A 10,603-nucleotide genomic window follows, 5' to 3' on the forward strand; every position below is an offset into this window, starting at 1 on the left:
ATCATTAGGTGTTCTTTATTTTGGCCTAATTGTTTGGTAACATTTGATGGGAATTCACTTTTTTTATTTCTCTCGGGACATTATCAGCATCCCAATAGTGTTACATAAGGTCCTGTTTGTTGTTGTAAATGTTTTCTAGTTGCTTTTGTTAACCACAGCAGTAAATCGATCACTTCCGTTTCTGTTATTAATAGACTACCACCCACTGTTTTTATTATTGGTTCAAAATCAGTTTGAATTATTGAAATTAGTTTCAATTTATTTTCTCAGTCAATATTAAATACTTGTTGTGGTTGTTGTTGTAGTTTTTATTACCCGCAGTTTGAGTGACATTTCAATTTATTACAAATTAATTCTTTAAAATGTATGCAACTTTTTATTTTCATGTAAAATTGCAAAATTGTGCTTGCAATATTTATTTAAAACAACCCTCTAAATTTGCATTTGGTTTATTAAATTGAAATTAATGCATCAACGAAATTTTTTGAAAGAAGTAAATATTTAAATAGTTAAGAATATTTCAAATTAGGTTGTGAAATTGTGATCGAAAAGTTAGGACACACAGTGGACCATTTTTCAAGAAGGGGCTCAAAAATATAATTTTTAAATAGATAGCTAGATGATAGATAGATAGATAGATAGTAGATAGATAGATAGATAGATAGATAGATTAGATAGGATAGATAGATAAGATGATAGATAGATAGATAGATAGATAGATAGATAGATCGATAGATAGATAGATAGATAGATAGATAGATAGATAGATAGATAGATAGATAGATAGATAGATTAGATAGATAGATAGATAGATAGATATATAGATAGATAGATAGATAGATAGATAGATAGATAGATAGATAGATAGATAGATAGATAGATAGATAGATAGAGATGATAGATAGATAGATAGATAGATAGATAGATAGATAGATAGATAGATAGATAGATAGATAGATAGATAGATAGATAGATAGATAGATAGATAGATGAGATAGATAGATAGATAGATATAGATAGATAGATAGATAGATAGATAGATAGATAGATAGATAGATAGATAGATAGATAGATAGATAGATAGATAGATAGATAGATAGATATGATAGATAGATAGATAGATAGATAGATAGATAGATAGATAGATAGATAGATTAGATAGATAGATAGATATAGATAGATTAGATAGATAGATAGATAGATAGATAGATAGATAGATAGATAGATAGATAGATAGATAGATAGATAGATAGATAGATAGATAGATAGATAGATAGATAGATAGATAGATAGATAGATAGATAGATAGATAGATAGATAGATAGATAGATAGATAGATAGATAGATAGATAGATAGATAGATAGATAGATAGATAGATAGATAGATAGATAGATAGATAGATAGATAGATAGATAGATAGATAGATAGATAGATAGATAGATAGATAGATAGATAGATAGATAGATAGATAGATAGATAGATAGATAGATAGATAGATAGATAGATAGATAGATAGATAGATAGATAGATAGATAGATAGATAGATAGATAGATAGATAGATAGATAGATAGATAGATAGATAGATAGATAGATAGATAGATAGATAGATAGATAGATAGATAGATAGATAGATAGATAGATAGATAGATAGATAGATAGATAGATAGATAGATAGATAGATAGATAGATAGATAGATAGATAGATAGATAGATAGATAGATAGATAGATAGATAGATAGATAGATAGATAGATAGATAGATAGATAGATAGATAGATAGATAGATAGATAGATAGATAGATAGATAGATAGATAGATAGATAGATAGATAGATAGATAGATAGATAGATAGATAGATAGATAGATAGATAGATAGATAGATAGATAGATAGATAGATAGATAGATAGATAGATAGATAGATAGATAGATAGATAGATAGATAGATAGATAGATAGATAGATAGATAGATAGAAGATAGATAGATAGATAGATAGATAGATAGATAGATAGATAGATAGATAGATAGATAGATAGATAGATAGATAGATAGATAGATAGATAGATAGATAGATAGATAGATAGATAGATAGATAGATAGATAGATAGATAGATAGATAGATAGATAGATAGATAGATAGATAGATAGATAGATAGATAGATAGATAGATAGATAGATAGATAGATAGATAGATAGATAGATAGATAGATAGATAGATAGATAGATAGATAGATAGATAGATAGATAGATAGATAGATAGATAGTGAACCATATGAAACGTATGAAATTTTCTCAAAATTCTGGTTTAGCTAACAAAAAAGGTTAGAATCAAATGTCTGTTAAAAAATGTAATTTCCAAAGAAGAAGACAGTAGTGTAATGGACCACGATTTAATGTCGATTTCCCAAAATTACACTTTTGTTTATATTTAGATTTATATATTTATTAATAAGTAGAGTGGTTTTCTAAATCTTATACCTTAACTAAAATTAAAAAATTTTATATTTTATATAATTAAATATTGTTATAGAAAATAACAAGATAAGTATTTTTGTAAAATAATTCAAATTTAACCAAAAATATTGGAAAAACAAAATATTTTTCATAAAGATTAGATCTTATGCAAAACACTGACAGATATTTGATTATAATGTGTGAAATGTATGTATGAAATATTCCATTACTGGTTTTGAATCTAGGGATTAATATACATATGTACCTATTTATGACTCCTTTTAAAAACTTGTCTATATTTATAATCATTACCGATAAAAATGTCAGCTTTTTAGCTGACTGGTTTTCAATAAAATTCTAATCTAGCATCTGTATCATCTATTGTTATATTATTTGGGACCTGATGCGGTTGCTTGCTAATACTATAGTTGCGTATGAATAACAAAACAAGATTAATGATGTGCAGCACCATGATGACAATTACCAAATAGTAAGAATAACCTAAGCTGGCATATCCTTCAGATGTAAACTTCAATTGTTGACGTAAAGTATCCGTTATGGCGATATTATAACGCAATTGACTGCCAAATAATGCACTCCAGAAAGCCAACGACCAAAAGCAACCAACAATTGCAATACCATTCCATACAAACAGACCGAAAATGTTAAAAATACGTTCAACAGGATGCCATTTCAAATTGATGGCCGAACAAATGAGGGAGGTAAGAGAGAAAGCGAATGCCAGACAGAGAAACATAACACTACAGATATAAAGAGAGGCTGATATATAGGCTGGCGTATTTTGGATTGGAGTATTTTTGTGCTTGCTAGAAGTTTTTGTTGAGTCATGGGAGTACGTGGTGCTGTCATTCACATACGGTTTGGCTTTAAAGAAACGCCTTTGTTCGCACGGATCTAGATCTTGGCCATGTATGACTCGCCTTAATTCATCTTGTCTATGATCAGCGTCCCTTTGACAGCTATACATGCAGGCATTTAAGTCAACATGACACACAACTGAAACAGAAAAGGGGAAATTATTTTCTTATGATTACTCTGCTTAAATTTCTCATTTGTAATTACCAGTTAATGAGAATTTCAAAGTTGAGGCCAATTGATGACGCTCTATGGAACCACTAAATAAACCATAAGTCACATTGCTCTGCAAACGATCGGTTAAAACAGCAGTAGCTTCCAACTTCAAACATAAATTAAAAAATATGTAATAAATTAACCAAATCGAACAACTAAATTCATACAAAACTTACCCAATGTTCGGTACTTAAGGCCACTATATAGGAAATACAAGCCAATAAGGAGACTACAGTTGTGGACACAATAAATTTTTGTTGATTCATTTTAAAATTCTTATATATTTATTTGAAATCGTAAAATTAAACACTTTTTCCATACATAAACTTAACTATTTCAACTGAAATCAATATCAAATCTAATAAATTATTTCATTTTTAAGAATTCTATCTATTATTGTGGTCTTCGATACGCATATATTGATTCAATATCTTATCTGTCTGCAAAAAGGTTACTGTTATAAGATAAAAAAACGAAATATTTTTTAAAAACATCATCATGTTCATCATCGAGAAAAGAGAGTTAGTTATATTTTTTTTTTGTTTTCATTTCAGTTAGAACATTTTTATGATAAACTGATAGTGAGTGTGTTTTTTATATTAATTTAATTTGTGTGAAAGGTTAAAGTTTTTTAAAATGAAACACGGAATTTTTTCAACAAAATTAAAATTTATTTATGAATTTATATTTAAGACCAAAACGTTAACTCTTGCTTAAGGTTTTTATAGTTTACAGTCTCAACTACAGATCAGACTATAGTTTCGACTATAGATCGGACTATAGTCTCAACTATGTATTAGTTTATAGTCTTGACTATAGATCACTTTGTAGTCTTGACTATAGAACAGTCTACATATGAGCCTACACACTACAGCTAAATGTAAATCGGTCAACATTTTTGAATATAGATCAGTCTACAGTCTCGACTATAGATCAGTCTACAGTCTTGACAACAAAACAATTTATAGTATCAACTGTAGAGCATTTTATAGTATTGATTATAGATCAGTCTCTACTTTAGATGGGACTCTAGTTATCGACTATAGATCGGGTTTTTTAAGTTTCGACTACAAATTAGTGGATAGATTTAACTATTGATTGATAAGTCGATAGACTCGACAGGTCTATTATATAGATCAGTCTATAGTGTCGACTATAGAGTAGTCCAAAGTTTCACCCACATAGTTGCCTTTAGTTTCAACTTAAAATTGTCTTGATTATAGATCAGACTACAGTCTCGAATGTATGTATCTGTAGTCTTGACTATAGAACAGTCTATAGATCAGCTTACACACCACATCTAAATATAAATCGGCCTAGATTTTCGACTACAGATGAGTCTACAGTCTTGACAACAGAACAAATTATAGTCTCTACTATGGAACATTTTATAGGCTTTACTATAGATCAGTCTCTAGTCTCTACTTTATATTGGTCTCTAGTTATCGACTATAGATCGGAATTTATAGTTTCGACTACAGATGAGTGAATATATTCAACTTTAGATTGATAAGTCGATAGACTCGACAGTTCTATTATATAGATCAGGTCCATTACATAGATCAGTCTATAGTGTCGACTATAGAGTAGTCCAAAGTTTCTCCTATATAGTTGTCTTTAGTTTCAACTTAAAATTGTCTTGATTATAGATCAGACTACAGTCTCTGTAGTCTTGACTATAGAACAGTCTATAGATCAGCCTACACTCTTCAGCCAACTGTAAATCGGTCTACATTTCGACTATAGATCAGTCTACAGTCTTGACAACAGAACAATCAATAGTCTCTACTATAGAAAATTTTATAGGCTTTATTATAGATCAGTCTCTAGTTTCTACTTTAGATTGGTTTCTAGTTATCGTCTATAGATCGGAATTTATAGTATCAATTACAGATTAGTGGATAGATTCAACTATTGATTGATAAGTAGATAGACTCGACAGGTGTATTCTATAAATCAGTCAACAAATGCTCCCTTTAAATTAAACAAAATAATTAACAAGTTTATTTTTCTTAAAATATTTTATTCAAAAACTTAACATTTTAAAATGACTTAAGTAACCATTTTATTAATATAAAAACCGTGTAAATTCAGTACAGTTATGTTTTAAAAAGATTCAATGGTGTTAAATAAAAATCCAAAATATAAAAATATATTTTTTTTATATAAAATTAAAGTTTTAAGATACAAAAATAAGTAGGAATTAATAAATGCGCAAGTAGGTATATAAAAAGAGTAATAAATTATGTTAATATAAACAAATTCATTCGATTTTAAAACTATTGCTTAATAAAGTAAATTAAGTAATACTTGAAATATAATTTTTATTAAAAGAATTATTTTTATAAAACAAAAAAACTCAAATTATAAAGATAAAGCATGAATTTTCTATATAAATGTATTATAAAAACATATGTGTATATGAGTAAGTATTTAAAAGTTATTTACGAGATTCTTTTCTTTAAACACAAAGAGAAAAAAACATAAAGGCAATATTTATAAATTGTACAGAAAGTTTTGTTCAGTTTGTTTTTTTTTTATGTTTTCATTTTAAAGCGCTATACATAAACATTGCTTTTTCAAATCTCATTATGAAACTTGCTTTGTTTACTTTATTTTTTAATACAACATTATAGCACTTTGATTCTTTTCCTCACTTGGTGGTTCCAGACTTTGACGATAACGATGTTCACAACGTCTGGCATATAGTAATATAATTAAATTGATTAAAACGACTAGAGTTGAGATGACGATCAAATAAAAACTATAACCCAACGAGGCTAAACCATGACTATACCAATTGAGCTTGTGATCCTCCACCGCTAGTACATTATGCTGTAAATATTGAAAGAATTGTACCAGCCAACAGATAAAAGCCATTACTTGACTGGCAGCTGATGATATATTTGAGGCAATTAATACTAGCATGGTGCCAGGTTTTTTGGAAGCTGAAGCTGCTTTTAGGACAGCAGCTATGGCTGAGATGGCACAACTTAATAAACCAAATCCGGTACCCAAAGCTGTGACGAGCCAAAGCCAAAAGTTCATGGTGTCCGGTTGATTTTGTATGAAAGTATAAACTAAAAGTTGAAGAAAGTTAAAAGGAAAAAAATTATAGATTAAAGGTAAATTTAAATTACTTTTACAGTTCTTCTTAAGAGAGGGATTATACATATGTTTTAAGTCGGATTTCTAAAAATAGAATGTTTCCCTATTGTGCGCTATAGAATCGTTTTGTAATTTTCAAAACTTATGCATAATTTATTCCCTTAAAGAAGAAATGTCTCTTTAAATTTCAACAGTAGTTTAGCATACCATCAACGGGATAACTGCGCACTCCAAATCCAGAATCTAATTCCTTAGTGCCATAAAATAAGCCATAACTAACATCTCCACATGATTCCTAAAAAGAAATAAAGAAATAAATTCAGCTTCGTTTTAGTTTAAATAAATTTATAAATTTTTATGTAAATTGTTATTGTTCATTAGTTTCGTTATTAAAATCGTATTCAATTTATTAAACAGATGTCTAACTGTAGATCGTTTATTCTCACATTTTTATATTATTTGTGAAATCTATCTTATAGACTACAAAAATCTGGCTCTAAATCGGTATTTACTAAATAAAATCAAAAACTTAAAATAAAAGCAGATCGTTATATGATTTAGCAAAAAATCTAAAGTTATCAAAGGACTTCCTATAAAATTCCAAAGCAAATTCAATAGTTCCTATAAAAATCAAAAACTGAGTTAATATATAATTGCTAGATCGTTAGTTAGTTAACTGAAGATTTACTTTCAAAAAATTAAAATAAATATCGATCAGCAAGATCATTTGCCGAAAAACTTAAAGCTATCAGAGGATTTAATGAAAAATATCCAAGATTTACTGTAAAAATTAAGCACTGAGTTAAAATTTATATAAAATTGCTAATCTAAGACAAATAGAAGAAAAATATTAAAAAAATTATCATAAACTTTTATTGTTTCAAATTAGCGCTGTTTTTTGCTAAATGAATTTCAATCTCACTAAAATTATAAATAAATATCGTCACTATTTCAAGATTTTCTCTAAAATTCCAACCCCAACTCATGAATATTATAAAATATTGTATTCTCAAAGTTTGCTTACTATTTTCTTCTTAATAAGCATTTTATGAGAATTTTAATGAAGAGGAATATGTTAATATTTAGTCATCAATTTAATTAAAAATTTTACTGTACTCAAGAATAAATAAAAAATTATAATTGCAAACTAAAACCGCAACAACAAAAAACTACACAACCACCTGCTGCTACAAATTGTTTGTTTTGTTCTTCTCCTCTTTCTTTCGTTAGTTTTTTCTATTCTTATTTACTTACCGCTGAGTTACGTTTTTTAGGAGTTGCCTTCACCCAACTATTCGTGGTCAAACTGACCAGTAATAGACCAATGGCTATGCAACTGCCAAAAAATGTAGAGAATACCAAAGCCCGGGTTCTTAAAGTCATTTCGTATGTTTTTATTACTTTTTCACGTAAATTAATAAAAAAACAAAACCTTGTTTTATTTAATTTATGTATGTTGTAGTTTTTGGGGTCACAACACCAACCAACAGGCTCCCCAAAAAGGTAACAATAAAAAACAGCAGCAACAGCAAATTATTCCAAAAAGACTTAAACAATAAACTTGTTTGTTTACTTATTACGAAAAATAAAAACAACAACTATTCAAAACTTTAGTTATTAACAATTTCTTGGTATTCCTGAGTGTAATAAACAATAATTTCTTTATTAATTTAAGGGTTTTAAGATGTTTTTGTACTGCTCACAAATACAGTTCGTGAAGCCATAGAAAATTTTGGAATTTTCCTTTAAAATTTCACATTGATGATAAATTTTCACTTTTTTCTTAGTTTTTTTAGTTATAAACAAATAATTTTCAATTTTTTTATATTTATAAGCCAATTATTTTATTTAGTTGTTGCTGTAGTTAACTTTGTATTAAAACAATATTATAATTTTTTTGAGTTGTTTTATTAATTAAATATTTTAATAAATTAATCTCGTTGCCTTAGTGTGTGATCTTCGTTTAAGTTGAGTAGTTTTTTTATTTTCTTAATTGCACTGTTCTCTTTGTGTTCATTGTTCGCTTGCAATTATTGTTGTAGCCATTGTTCAAATTGTTTTGTTTGTTGCTTTGTTTACAACTTTCTTTTGTTGTAAATGTATAAAATTTAGAACACTTTTAAAAATAATGTTTATTAATTTCGTTTATTTTTAAATACTTTAGTTAAAAATTAAGTTAATTAATGATTTTTTAATCGTACTCTTGCACTTTGGCACGGTCTTATCGACATATACAACCCTGCACTTATTATACGCTATTGTGAATGGTTTTTATTTACTCAAATAAAAGGGCTGCCAGATCTATATATGTATTCTCTATATACGTATTCTAGATGTATTTACACAATATAAGAAAATTTATTTTAAAAATCTATAAAATGTCCGGTACTTGATACCGTTTTTTATACAGTCAAACGTTTATTACGAACTCCGGGGAAGACTTTTTTTGTAACTTGTTTTTGTAAATCAGAATATAATATAATATTTTCAGCAATTAAAATAAAATGAATTATAAATATACATACTAATTATAATTATAAATATATCATATACATATTTCATAACAAATTTAATTTTTTTTAAACAAAGCTCTATAAGGGTTTTCATTTAAACGTTCAAAACTCTCGTAATTGAATTGTATGAAAATTGATTTGCACGACCCTTATAAGTTTGAGCGACTTTTTAGACTGTCAAACTTGAGCAAACTCATTGTGCATTTAATAAATATGTTCACTATTGTTCACTTTTGAATTTATGGACTTGAATATTCACATTTTTAACATATTTTGTAAAATTTTTTGTTAAAATAATTTATTTTTTGATTTCGTTTGACATTGCTGTAAAATGTTTATAAATATTGTAATTGAACAGAATTTGAACAGGGGTTTCATGAAACAAGTCGAATAAACTTGCCCACTTGCACAAATGGGAAACTTAAGCGTTTAAATGAAAACCCTTTATATATTTTCATATGATTTCAACACACAATTTTTGAAGTTCGTTATAAAAAAAGGAAAATTTTAGAAAATTGTACTTGAGGGCTGAAAAAGTAGTTCGTTGTAACCGAAGATTCGTTATAAGTATTGAATCCAAAAATATCTCCAAAAAAATGTGTTAATTGCGCATTAAATATGCAGTAAAACCTAAAAGTATGCTTATAAAATTTATAAAATATGCAGAAAATACAAAGACTCTTAAAATATGATTTAAAAAACTCAAAAAATTCTTTAAATGTGTTGTGCGAATCCATACGACGCACTATAAAAAGATGCATTTGAATTTTTTTTTTTTTTTTTTGTGAAAATAGTTACCAAAATTTCGGGATTTGAAAAATAGTTCATAAAAACCGAGAATTCGTTAAAAACGTGTTTGATATAATTCTGTTTGATATAAAACAATTTTGACTGTAATATAAGTCCTGGTCTGCACAAGGAAACTTTAGTTGAAAAACTTTTTCTAAAATCTCTTTTAAAGTTTCCTTAATGTCTATACATAGAAACTTTTGTTTTAGCAACTACGTGTTGATTTGTTTTTTGTACGAATGAGATGAATAACAAAACAAGTTTCCGAGTGATATTTCTTTCTATTTCTCTCACACACAAAATCAAAAGTTTTTCAAAAAAAATTTGCTTGTGTATACCTGCACTTATAAACATTTTTGGCTTAACATTTAATTAATAACATTAGTCAGTGTTCATTAAGTGTTAACATAATAATAATAATAATCGATTAATTGTAGTTTATGTTCAAAGCAAAATATAATATTTTTTATTTTCAAAAAAAGTTTAAAATATCTTTATCCGTTTTTTGCTTAATCCGAAACCAAAGAAAAGACATCATATAATAATTGTTGATATTAATTAAAAATACTTGAAATAATTGTAATCAAAACCTATGAAAAATATTAAATTTGTTATTACAGACCGAATGAAGATAAGTAGTTTTAGAA

The 10,603-nt window shown here is 27.1% G+C and overlaps 2 protein-coding genes across 2 annotated transcripts; both read right to left on the reverse strand.

The window, feature by feature from the left end:
- Positions 1-2,648: 2,648 nt before the first annotated feature.
- LOC119606691 lies at positions 2,649-3,897 on the reverse strand. The gene is made up of 3 exons (XM_037960255.1): positions 3,723-3,897; positions 3,538-3,652; positions 2,649-3,471 (listed from the first exon to the last, which is right to left on the reverse strand). Exons 1-3 carry the CDS (start codon positions 3,810-3,812, stop codon positions 2,801-2,803), a joined length of 876 nt encoding a protein of 291 aa, XP_037816183.1. The 5' UTR covers positions 3,813-3,897; the 3' UTR covers positions 2,649-2,800.
- Positions 3,898-6,088: 2,191 nt separating this feature from the next.
- LOC119606682 lies at positions 6,089-8,900 on the reverse strand. Its single transcript, XM_037960241.1, has 3 exons — positions 7,909-8,900; positions 6,862-6,949; positions 6,089-6,626 (listed from the first exon to the last, which is right to left on the reverse strand). The coding sequence occupies exons 1-3, from the start codon at positions 8,035-8,037 to the stop codon at positions 6,166-6,168; spliced, it is 678 nt and encodes a 225-aa protein (XP_037816169.1). The 5' UTR covers positions 8,038-8,900; the 3' UTR covers positions 6,089-6,165.
- Between the last annotated feature and the right edge of the window lie 1,703 nt (positions 8,901-10,603).

Source organism: Lucilia sericata, unplaced genomic scaffold (assembly GCF_015586225.1).
Source record: "Lucilia sericata isolate MDLA Ls3-8-SP2 unplaced genomic scaffold, ASM1558622v1 Contig000612F_arrow, whole genome shotgun sequence".
NCBI classification, from domain to species: Eukaryota; Metazoa; Arthropoda; class Insecta; order Diptera; family Calliphoridae; genus Lucilia; species Lucilia sericata.

What these genes read in the sequence shown, in the direction of transcription:
- LOC119606682 (XM_037960241.1), bottom strand. Translation starts at nt 8,037, where the DNA reads ATGACTTTAAGAACCCGGGCTTTGGTATTCTCTACATTTTTTGGCAGT. An exon ending in CTAAAAAACGTAACTCAGCG is followed by an intron (nt 6,950 to 7,908) that starts GTAAGTAAATAA and finishes ATTTCTTTTTAG; the next exon opens with GAATCATGTGGAGATGTTAG. An exon ending in GCGCAGTTATCCCGTTGATG is followed by an intron (nt 6,627 to 6,861) that starts GTATGCTAAACT and finishes TTCAACTTTTAG; the next exon opens with TTTATACTTTCATACAAAAT.
- LOC119606691 (XM_037960255.1), bottom strand. Translation starts at nt 3,812, where the DNA reads ATGAATCAACAAAAATTTATTGTGTCCACAACTGTAGTCTCCTTATTG. An exon ending in CCTTAAGTACCGAACATTGG is followed by an intron (nt 3,653 to 3,722) that starts GTAAGTTTTGTA and finishes TTATGTTTGAAG; the next exon opens with TTGGAAGCTACTGCTGTTTT. An exon ending in TTTGAAATTCTCATTAACTG is followed by an intron (nt 3,472 to 3,537) that starts GTAATTACAAAT and finishes TTTCTGTTTCAG; the next exon opens with TTGTGTGTCATGTTGACTTA.